Source organism: Phyllobates terribilis, unplaced genomic scaffold, assembly GCF_046119375.1.
Source record: "Phyllobates terribilis strain yellow unplaced genomic scaffold, ASM4611937v1 Scaffold_1__5_contigs__length_1240528914, whole genome shotgun sequence".
NCBI lineage: Eukaryota > Metazoa > Chordata > Amphibia > Anura > Dendrobatidae > Phyllobates > Phyllobates terribilis.
The window spans coordinates 480,155,445-480,167,789 of NW_027362761.1; the positions used below are offsets into that span (position 1 = coordinate 480,155,445).

General features: G+C 40.9%; 1 protein-coding gene across 2 annotated transcripts in view; it reads right to left on the reverse strand.

The window, feature by feature from the left end:
* Window positions 1–2,180: 2,180 nt before the first annotated feature.
* ZFYVE16 (zinc finger FYVE-type containing 16) overlaps window positions 2,181–12,345 on the reverse strand; it is a 63,562-nt gene continuing 53,397 nt past the window's right edge. For both annotated transcript variants that reach the window (XM_073679324.1, XM_073679316.1), the window contains one exon: window positions 2,181–11,452. In XM_073679324.1, the coding sequence (XP_073535425.1) occupies window positions 11,300–11,452 (153 nt within the window). In that variant the 3' untranslated portion in view covers window positions 2,181–11,299. The remainder of the gene's footprint in view (window positions 11,453–12,345) is intronic.

Here is a 12,345-nt window from a genome sequence, read left to right on the forward strand (position 1 = left end):
TTTATTTTTTATTTTACAGTATTAAATGGGAAAGAGGCTGGGGATTGTTTCTTTCAAATATAGGACTGTGTATTTCAAATAAAAGACTTTACTCTGTGTCTGTATTAAAAATTTGACTATGGGGTTAGTAATGGGGGAATCTTATAACCGCCTCTCCATTACTAACCCCTGGGCTTGATGTCAGCGGTCAAAAAACAGCTGACATCAACCTCAACCCTATTAACCCACTAGCCACTGCACCAGGGCAAGTGGGAAGAGCGAGGCTAAGCACCAGATTTGGCACATCTTAGGCATGCGCCATTTCTGGGGTGGCTGAGGGTTGATGTTCTTAGTCTGGGAGTGGAGCCAATATCCCTGGCCCCTTGCCAGGCTATTAATATCAGCCCATAGCTGTCTGTTTAGCCTTTGCTGGTTAGTACTTATAGGTGGACCCTACATCATTTTTTTCTGGGGTCCCCTGTAAACTAACCAGTAAAGGCTAAGCAAACAGCTGTGAGTTATTAATAGCCTGGGAACCTTTTGGGATATCATCCCTTCTCCCAGATTATCAGCCCCCAGCGGTCAGCTTTCCCTCTGCTGGTTATGAAAATTACGCTTGAGCCCACGCCATTTTTAAAAAAATTATTTAATACACGATGTACACAGCAGGTGCCGAATACAACTCCCATCATTGTCACCTGGTCACGCTGATTGCAGGGAGACCAACTGACAATGATGCCAGTAGTATTCAGCACCCAGCGCCTGGGAACAGCGTTAAATGTACGGCTTTTCCTAGGCGCCAGGTACCTGTGATACAGATGTGGCACATGGACGGCACAGGAATGCCACACGTATGTTGCACACTGACATCTCCGGAACTGTTTTTTCCAGTGCTGGAAATATCAGGATGTGTGAAAGAGGCCTTAGGGCCCACTCACACGGTATACAATCGAACGAGTGCTATCTGATTATTTATGGACAGCACACTGACCAATGTTATTCAATAGGGCAGTGCTGATGAACAATTTTTTTTTTCTTTAAAGGCAGAACCGGTCTGGAAAAAAACACAACTTGCTGATATTTCACTCTGAAATTGGATAGGTGCGAGAAAAAACAAACAATCGATGCCATACAGACCCACAGTATAGCATGCGATTTTTATGAATACATTACAATTCCATAGCATAGGAAACTGTAGGTGGTCCTGTAAATGATTAATAACTGCTGAATAAAAAAATCCGACAATTGAGGGGGAAAAAAAAGTCCCTCTTTTCTGGATGAAAATCGGACCGATTTTTTTTTTATACGCTTGTGTGACCCTAGCATTAACGTCCATGTGTAGACCAGCAATATGGTGTTGGCACTGCACCTTCTGGCAGTTTGTGTGTGCCCCCATAATGTCCTATAGGCTGAAGACATAAAGAAACCTGCGGCCTACTAGATAGAGAGCAGAAGAGCTGGAAGACCATGGTGCTCTAATCCATCATGTTTTAACTGTATCAGAGTCATGTAGATACAGATACATTGGATAATGGTGGTCTCCTGAAGATCTGACAGAGTCACGCCGTGTAAGGGTACTTTCACTTTGCCTTCTGGCACCTGTTCGTTGGTCCCGTCGGGCTTACGTCTGAACCGCCTGCAAAAAGGGATTCGGGCTAATGAGCTGACAGGGGCATAGACTATAATGGTGCTTGCAGAGCTTGGTCGTGCATCATTTTCGGGCGTGTATGCCTATTGGAGGTGGACACTCAAACGTAGTAGATGGCATCTTGGTGTCAGTCTCCAGTAGGAGTATACACCCGAAAATGCGCACGTTCACTCTACCGGCACCATTATAGTCTATGGCCCCGTCGGCGCATACCTCCCAATTCCCATTTTGCAGGGGGTTCAGACATAAGCCCCGATGGGACCAACAAATGGGTGCCTGAACTCCGTGTGAAAGCACCCTAAGCAGGGTCCCTGCTACTGATCTCTCCTCACTGTCTACACAGCTATATCCCCTCTGATCTCTCCTGTACCCCTGCACTCAGATACTACCTATGCGATTCCTTCGCCCCCTCTCACCATACACTAAGATGTGGGTTTTCAGAAGCAGTGAGCGGTGGCACCGTGCCATGGGCCCACAGTTTTGTAACACGCAGGCAATACCGTGTGTGTATGGCAACAGCTCAAGAGGTGCATTCAACAAACGCGGACACGACTGGACTGAATAACATTTATTTGCAGTTTATTAAATACAAATTGCTTTATTGTACAATGAATTAACATATTACAAATTATCTAAAAAAATCAAGACAAATGCAAAAATAAAGAAAAAATATAAAATAGGATAAAATTGTTTCCCAACCTTTACAAAGTGCAGAGGAATATTCCTATCTCACTCCTTGCTGCTTCTATCACCATTTTGTGCCATTTTTAATTATAATTGATTTTTTTTGCATAAAAAAAATCCAATATAACATTGGGTAATAGGTTTGGGTGATTGTAGTGAACATTTGGTGATGCTCAGGGCCACGGTTTGTCACTCATACTAATCCAGAAGGGTAAAGCGAATTTGTCAGCGTTTTACAACTACGTAAATAATATATATTACAATGTGAATGAACTGCATAATCTGGAGAAGAAAATGGATATTTCACACCAAAATGACATTACACACAGTTGAACAGGGCCATTGTGCATGACCGTTTTTGGTCAGTATTTAGCATTTTTTTTTTTTGTCAAAGAAAAACCAGGAGTGGGGTTAAAATACAGAAGTGGTACAATTCTTTTCATTAGGGCATTTTCACACACAGCGTTTTTTTCTGTGCAGGAAAAAAAAAGCAGCGTGTTACACAAGTAGAGAACAGATAAGATTTCTAAAGTGTTATTCACACAGTGCTTTTTGAGCTCTGGAGCATTTTTTTTTTTTTTATCGTGCATGCCAATGCTTTCGCCGTTTTTACTGCATTTTTTTTTATACATTCAATTGAATAGATAAAAAATATGCATCAAAAATAAAGGAAAAAAAAAAACACATGAAAAACTAGTCAAAAACACAGGTAATATGCGCATTGTTTCTCCTGCCAATGTTGGGTCTTTCAAGTGAAGTAAAAAAAACAGTGTGAACATACCCATAGAAAAATTAGGTTTTCCATCCACTCCTGGTTCTCTCTTACAAAACCTAATGCAAAATACTGACCCAGAATCCGGTCATAGATGAATTGCCTAAAGGGATATTACTGTTCCAGCTGCAGATGAGTAAAAAGTTTTGCAGTACCCAGTTGTGACATGTGGTCCGTTCCGGTGTTGCAGCTCTGACTTCAGCCCTGTGGCCAGCACCACTGGTATCTGCTGGGCGCCTGTCGCTTCCTGGACCCTGCAACATCATGACGTCGGGTGAGACCTTTGCACTATGAAGATGCCAGCAGCAGAAGTACGTTCAGCCGCAACAGAGGACCGGATGAGAGGTCGGAACGGAGTATTGCAAATTTTTTTGCACATCTCTACTTCCAGCAAATGAGTGTTATTCTTTGCATATAAATAATAGATATATAATCTTCCAATATATTTTCTATATCAGTTCCTCGCTGTTTTCAATACCTCTGCTTGCAGTCATACCACAGAAAGCAACATTATTACTTCCAGTGGATACAAATCTGGTTTGGTCATATAGTGATCACACTGAAAACCATTGGAAACCAAGAGAGAATGAATACAAATATTATATCGGATGGTTGTAAAGCTTTTCATTATACAAAATAATAGACAGAAAAGAATACACAGTCACAAAACAGATATTTGATCCTGTTGTGTAAATGGACCTTTGGATGAAATGGTGAAATGAGCACACAATGCACCGGACGTTGTTTAGTCAAATAATAAGCTTTCCAAAATCCTGGCTGCTCAGCATTACCGAGCTGTGTCCGTGAAGCAGGAATGCTTGATCTACGTGCAATGGTAGATAATGTGAATAGACTGCACGTAAGCTATGAAAATCCTGAGCGCATATATATATATGGGCACCGTTGTTAGGATAAATTCATGCTTGGCTTTTGCATATAAAGTTACAAAAAATAAATAATGGAAAAGAAAAGTAATTTCTCAAGAATGATGTTAAATAAAGTATGTTGATGGAGAAAGGAAGAAAAAAAAAAAAAAAAAAAAAAAAAAAACAAGCAAGAACCTTTATCATAAAAGAATTTTACAAATGTTAGAAAAACGCAGTAATGTGCATAACGAGCATTATGGAGGCCGGTATGTGGCAATCATATGGACTGACATGCCGAGCCTTTTACAAAGGAGGAAAAAAAAATCAAAGTCTAAATCGAGTATTTTGTCCAAATGCATAATTGTTCAAAACTGAACCATAAGGAGAATATTTAAAAGTCATTCTAATAAACTCTGATTTATTGATGTGCAATACCTATATAATGGAATTGAGGGTGCTGGTGATGTGACAACCTTCTACAGCCTCCGGCACAGGTGGCAGCACACGTATCACACTTGTCATTTTTCTGTTGTAAAAGTCCCACATGGGATTCAGACATCAGTTTTTTTTGGGTGGTGTGGGGGGGTGGGGTGTCTGGGGGTTTTGCATATGGGAAATAATGGGCTCTATCAGTGTGCTAGATCTAATTTGTATCCATTTTTGGTCCATGTGTTCATATTAGCCATCAGTATGGCATCCGTTTTTCTTGTATAGAAAAAAGACCAAAACACAATCTTCTCCTACCCATTAGAAAATTAAAAAAATCGGACAGTACTCAGATGACACCCAGATGGCATACACGCACAGTCCTTTATTTTTCACTGACTCATTGGTTTAAATAGGAGAGTTTGATCTGTTCCTTTTTTTTCTCTTTTGTGGACACTCCTGCTTAGCACCATAGACTATAATGGATAAGGTCTTTACTTTGCAGAAGCTTATGACTGGGAATGACTGAGAGTCAGCACACTCCCTTACCAAGTCAATCTTTAGCGTTCTGGCACAAGGCTGCATGTAAGATTATCTTTTTATGCAGATTAAATGTAATAGTGTTATAAAGTTGATTTAGGTTTAGCTGAAATAGAGGTTTATGGGATATATCTGGATTCGTTGGGATCTAAGAGCTAAGTCGTCACATTCCTGTTATCAAAGAGAGCCATGACGCTAATGTGAACCAAGCCTAGGCTCGTAAATATATTCCATTAAAAGAGGTTATTCCACGGAAAAAAAGTACATTTTAATCAATAGATCTTGACATAATAGTATGTTCCACAATTGGATGTGTAAATTTTTTTTCCTGTTCAGAGATAAATCTTAGAAATGTGCCCCTGATATGCACTCTGTAATGATTGTGTTTGACCATGCAGAGCTGCTCCAATTCATGGTCAGTACATATCACAACTCCTGGCTGGGATGTGGGAGGGGAGCACAAGTCACTTATGGTGAGTATACAGACGAAACCGCAGGGGCTTGCAGCTGCTGTTAACACATTTCCCTCCCTGCTTTATCACAGGAGCAAGTGTTTCTGCCACGTCTCCAGCCCTCTGATCCCATCATAAATCAAGTCAGTGACATATGAGCTCAACAGCAGCCGGAGATCCTACCTCATTGACTTGATTTATGATGATTTCAGAGGGCTGGAGACGCGTTAAAAAAAAAAAAAAAAATTTGCTCCTGTGATGAAACAGGCAGAGAAATATTTTATTTCAAAGAAAGCCCAGCTGCAATCCCCTGCCCAGGAGCTGTAGTATGTGTAGACCATGTTCCTGCATGGTGAGACACAGACATTACGCAGTACATAGCAGGAGCACATTTAGGCTATGTTCCCACGATGAGCTTTTGATGTTGCAGATTTTCTGCACCCATTAAGTAAAATAAATTACTTGCATTTTTTTTCCTTCTTAAATATGAGTAAAAAGCTCACCAAAATCGCATTGTGGGAACGTAGCCATATAATCTCAACACAGGAACATTTTTTTCTTTTTAACACATCCAATTGTAGAGCTTATTATTCCAAGATCTCTTGATTAAAATGTACTTCGTTAGTGGGACAACCCCTTTAATATTGAACTGATCCTGAGTGACATTAAGTGTTTTATTTTACGCTTCATTCACAATTCAGGCTTCAGTGCTGAAGTCTCAGAGCATTCTCTTGGCTCAAAACATGCACAGATCATTTTCCTAATTTCCAAATCTCTTTATAGGCATTGTACAATTATTATTGTACAATTATCTGGCTCAACGCTTTACAGAAGCCTAGCTCAGGGATGACAAACTTGTCAAGTGTTTGTAATAACTACCAAAAGAATTGTGAATGTCAGTCTAGGCTTATACAGCACCATCATATTCCGCAGTGGTGCATTTAGCATTGTTGCACACACAGGACCCTGCACGGGGGACCCAAGGGGCAGTATATCCCCCGTTTTTGTATTAGATTTTATTTAATCTTTGACAGACAAGTAGAAAAATGTACAGAGATTCAATATAAAACAAATGCTAATGCCTGTGACATTTACAAGAGATTTTAATGCACTGAAAAGCTAAGGACTGCCAGCAGTTTAGGGAATATATAGGATTGCATAGCTGAAATTTGCTATTTTTCAAGAGCTTCAGTTTAATGCATTGATCTTCACTTCATATACAAATACATGCTTTTCTAGCTTTAACCAATGTCATGCTACTACTATGAATGGGTCTGCATGTGACCCTAAATTATTTTACTACGACACCATAAAATACAGTAGTAGGAAACAATCCAGTTCATCATGGCTTGTCTATGGAAGCTTTGGATAATTGTACCTTGTGAAAGTGACTACAGCTCATCAAGGATGAAGGTGATCAAAAATGAGCGACCATGAAATTCTGATATTTTAAGATTTATTTTCATATAAAATCATGAAATAAATAATCTAAAGAACATGCAAGTATAAAAGTTTTTCCTGTTCAGAAGATGGTGATCAAAAAACCAAGATGTTTTCATCTCAGAGGTGGAGAAGCTTATCATTCGACATGTAGTTAATTAGGGTTAGAAAACTTACTGAAAAGACTTGCCCAAGATTAGCAGAATGTCCATCAGCTGCGTCGGGTATTTAAGTGAATAAGACTAAGCGGCAATACCAGACACCACCTATGGAAAAAATGGCGCTGTTTATAGGGAAACTGGGTTTAAAGGAAACCAGCCAGTCGATTCATGCTGCCAAAACCACAGGCAGCCTGTATTGGCATGATTGCAGCAAGATAGGTTTTTCCCTGAAAAAGATCTGGCAGGAAAACAGGCAGAGACTAGACTAGTCCGGCACAGCCCTCAGCCGGATTCTCCCAGCAACGCTCTATCGATTGGAAGATACCCGTCAATGTACTCACATGGGAGAGACCTCCTAATCAACCACAGCAGTGCGGCGAGAAGTAGGCCGGGGGCTGCACCAGACTGGTTCCGTCTCAGCCTATAGTACCAGCTTTTCAAATTATGTTTTAGCTGAAATGCCGGGGCATTTCAGATAAAAATACCTGGCTGTAATCATGCAGCTGGGCTCTGATTCATGCTGCCCATTTGATTGCCAGGTTCCTTTTAATTGGATTATCCATTGACATCCAAAGCAGATCACTACCGCTATGGAAATGAGTGGTGCCAATGATACACAACTGCCAAGACTTGTGCACAATTGGCAGGTAGGATCCAGTTCATTAGGACAGGCCACGAGCACAACATCTGCTGATTAGACACGTCTCGGCCGGTATGAGACTTGTAATGTCTCCAGCGCCGCTCATTTCCCATGTGGAAGGGAGCGGTTCTGGACGACGCCTGATAACGCTTTAAGCTGTTGTCACACAAGAGTGTGGTCAGAAAGTGAATAGTGAAGCAAGATTAACTATTAAAAAAATCTCTAAAGACTGAATCCATGGGATCCTTTTGGCACTATAGGAATATCTAACATACAGTAGTATGGGACACAGTAGGGTGTACCACATACGGTCTGTAATTTCGGGCTACGGATCTCCTGAATCAATAGCCTAATATATGCCTATGAGGTTTTTTAAGTTCATGTCAGGAGGTCTATGGGCAATCTGGAAATAACAAACTCTGAGAAACCAGCCTAAGAGAGCAAAAATGTATATATTTGTATTTTTGACTTGAAATAGCCATTCTCCAATTCTTACCTATCAGGGGTATAGCACTGTCAGGATCCCTAGAGTTCTTCTATCCGATAGCCTCCAGAACAGGGCAGTGAACGGCCTTGCCTTCAGCGGCCAGGTATCTGCATAGTAAATGCCCACTTTGCTGAACCCTAGTGGAGTCATCGGTGGCATCTCTAGGCAAAAACTGAATTTTCATAATGATTGGGATTTAAAGGTGTGTACTTAAATAAAGTGTACTCATTGCTAAATTTGTTAGGCTCTGTGTTTGCCATCAGTGACTGGAAGCATTCTTGCTGCAGACCTAATAATTCTCATAGCTAAAAGTCCGCTATAGCCGTATACAGTCTTCTTAGCCAAGAAGCCTCTGGTCTCAGGTGTGCAGATGGTTTCAGCCGCTCAATGTACACAGAGATGTTTCTGTTCACATAGCAGAAATCCCAAAATAGCGAGGGAATTTTAAGACATTGCAAACATATTATTGAATGATCAGGCTTATTTTACATGGGAAATATTTTGTAGCTTCCGAGGGACAGATGATATAACTGAAATGCAAGGCACCTGGTGAATAAATACATTACATGGTCATGAAAAAGGAGGGCAATCATTTATAAAAGGGGCAGACGGCTGTAAAGTAAAGTGATTTTGTTTGAGAAACAGAACGTGTATTCCTTATACCTGATGAGACTAAGAATTTGGTCCCCATAGCTGATCTTAGGAAATTACTGCTAGACAAAAATGATTCTTTAACTGAACCAATACCACATGTACATTAACTATTATCCGTCCTAAACAGCCATGAATGTTCTGTCAGAGCATCAAATTTTGACAAACTTTACAAAAAGTTTTGTGCCCTGATGGCTAAATTATAGGCACTGTCTTTAGGGGCTTAAAGGGGATGTCCAGTGAAAACAAGTCACCACCTATCTGAAGAAAGGATTGGTGATAACTTACTGATTGAGGGCGGTCCAACCACTGAGACCCGCAACGATCAGAAAAACAGGATTTTTTTTTCCCTGTTCTCAAACGGAGCCTGACTGCAGCTCCATTCACTCTCTATGTGGCTGCCGGAGGAATCAGTCACCAGACTTTGCAGCATAATGTAGGGGCAGAGACCCTGATTCCAGCAATCACTTACTGGGCGGCTTGCTGGCATTTTGACACAATTATCTGCTGCAGATCTAGCAGTTCTTTGAATGGTGAGCTCTGTATAACCCCGCCCACACTACTTATTGGCAGCTTTCTGTGTACACTGTGCATAGTGGGGGCAGGGTTGTGAATATGCTTGACTACCTGGCAACAGGCTTACTTGTCCTGTAATGATAAAATCACTGTTTTATCAGCAGGAGTTTATTAAAATTATAGCAAGCAGCCCAGCAAGTGATGAATCACTGGAATCATGCTCCCTGTCTCTACATTTTTCTGCTCTCTGTTAAGGTGGCAAAAACCTGGTGAAAGATTTCCTTTAACCTAATTACAAGAGAGTTAACCAGCATGTGCAAACCAATAACACAAGTATAAGCCATTATTGGCAAGGGGTACTACATTTGGATCAGCCACTTCAGAAACTCTGAAAGTTTTTGCATATGAAGTTTTTTTTTTTTTATTATGATTACACATGACTTAAATTCACTGGATACACTATGCAATACAAAAATATATGTGAGCCTTCTGTAAATTATTGCTTGTGTCGTTAGAAATATACAAAGTAAATTAAATTATTAGTCTTGTACTGATAGGTCGTATCTAAATATAGCTATTAGGATATAAAGGCATGACGAAGAACCTCATAAGCTCTACACAGGCGGGATGCAGCTATACGGATCTAAAATACACGTAAAGCACAAGATACATAACACTTTTATAGCTTTGCAAATGACAACACATGGGAGATCTTCATGCAGTAAGTTTACAGCCCTGTCCTAAAAACCAGCCTGGCATGTTCGATGTGAAAAACTGATCCAGCAGATTTTTAATTATAAGGCAGGAATAATTATACAAGCTTCATAATAATAAGCAAATGTACATAGGGATATATTGCACTGGGGATGCTGTAATGGCCAACCTCACGTCACGTGTCCAGTAGGAGGGAATTAGAAAGTGCTATTCTGAGCGGTTTCTCTTCCTTGTTATATTCATGGATTAGCAGAAGATACAATAGTTGTCTTATCACTTTTACAATGATACAAAAAGCAATATTACAATGTAGTGTTCAGTGCGTCCATACTGAGGACAGCGTCATCCGCAGCACGGGTTATCGGTTTTCTTAGCAATTATAGGCACTACAGAAGAGCTACAGTAAAATCATTCTCATCAGGTATAGCTTCCTGTGATTGCGGCAGATTTGAAGTTTGTAAATTGTGCTTACCGGGCAACGCTGGCTCCATATTTTATCATTTTTTAGCTCCTGCTTTATTAGGAAGGAATTATTCCAGACCCTTGTGATTTTTAATACTATGAGATCTGATCTTAAACACAAACTTTTCTAACTTAATTTGACTATTCGGCATAAGGATGAAGAAGTAGATGATAAAACCGAGGAAGCCATGAGAGAATGGTCATGGTTAGATCTAGTAGTGATCCTGCCTTCAGGGGGTCTGTACAAAGAAAGAGAAGCTGCTGGGCCTGAGTCTGTACAAGTTTCCATGAATAGATACACAGTTGAGCAAAACGATTTGCTGGTCCCCGGTCTGGTTGCCACACTGGTACTCCATGGCAGTCAGACCAGAGCACTGTGCACTTCCTACCACCTGCCAGCATCCTCTGCACCTTTTCCGACTAGTAGCCCCCTGCGACGTCATGTCATAATGTGGCACAACGTTGTCATAATGTGGCAGGACCTACTAATCAAAAAAGAGGCGCAGAGGAGGCAGACAGTTGGCTGTAAGCTTGCAGTGCTCTGCTAAGAAGTACCAACATATTCACTGGACCAGGGGCCAGTTAATTATTTTTCTCAACTCGAGGTACACATGGATTTTTCAGAATTATTTAAAGCCATATTTCCTTTATATAAAGTAATCACATATCGCCCAGGAATAGGGCTGCGCTGAGGACCCCAAGTGACAGGTGCCACTGCATAGGGGGGAAAAAAAAAAAACAGTGAAAAGGCCACAGCACTAAAGTAACCATATGTCCCTCCTTTCTCAGGATCAGTAAAGAAATACAGCTATGGCATGTTGCAAGATTTATGCAGTCACCTTATAAGATGGGAATAACACTTTAAGAGTTGTATAACCTCGGAAAATGAAGGCTCAGCTCTTCTCCCACTCCGGTCATTGCTCTGTGTCTGGCATGGCAGCTGAGCCCTGTACAACAGCAGATATAGACAGAAGTGCAGGAGAAAGCAGCATTAAGGGCAGCCAAGGACGGAACCTGTGGTGGGAAACCAATATCACTTGATTTCGTATGGAATAAAGTATGGTTATATTTTTTTGATACATGGATGAGCCTTGTAGTTTTGGGTGCAGCTTTTTTCCCCCCCCATTTTGTATAGATGTATATTCCTTACACATTAGTGGCTCTCCACTTTCTTTCTTAGCTGTGCCTACTTTGGTTGTATACCATTAAGTAAATATTGGGATATTATTAGAGATGCAGCAGGATCAGAGAGAAAACCTTAACTCTCACTTCAGGGGCAGAGTGAGAAGTAGTCACCACCTCCACACCTCAGTCGCTTCCAACATTCCGTTTACTACTGACGCCTAGATGAAACTTTTCTTCACAGATCACGGAGTAATCCCTTATATGAAGGCAGTAAGATCAGCTCAGGCAGGGGCTTTAGTGAACCCTCTTCCATTGATGACCTGCTACTCTAGTTGGTGGGTTTGGTTTGCTTTGGCTGGTGCCACAATTACCAGTCGTCTGTAGATGCAATCGCTATGGTGTCCTTCTTGTTTGTCACTCTGAGCCATACACTATGAAAAAGCTTCAATAATGCAGGAGCGTAAGGCATGCAAGAGAACGTCCCAGTCTTGAATATTAAGGAGACCATAGTAGATTTGGAAAATCAGCTATACATTAAAATTTAGGTAAGATTTCCCCCTTTTTGTTTGCACCAATGGGTATATTAGGTCCATCCTGTGGCACTATTAGAATGGAGGGCATCACAGAGAAGTTACTTCTACAATGGTTTTACAGCAATGAATTCTTAGTATAAAAGCATTTAGTGTCCAAAATATGCCGAGAGGTCATGAAGGAGCTGGTAAGAGAATGGGTGAGAGCCCATGCCTTCAGCGACGAATGAGTAAGATGATGCTATGGAGTAC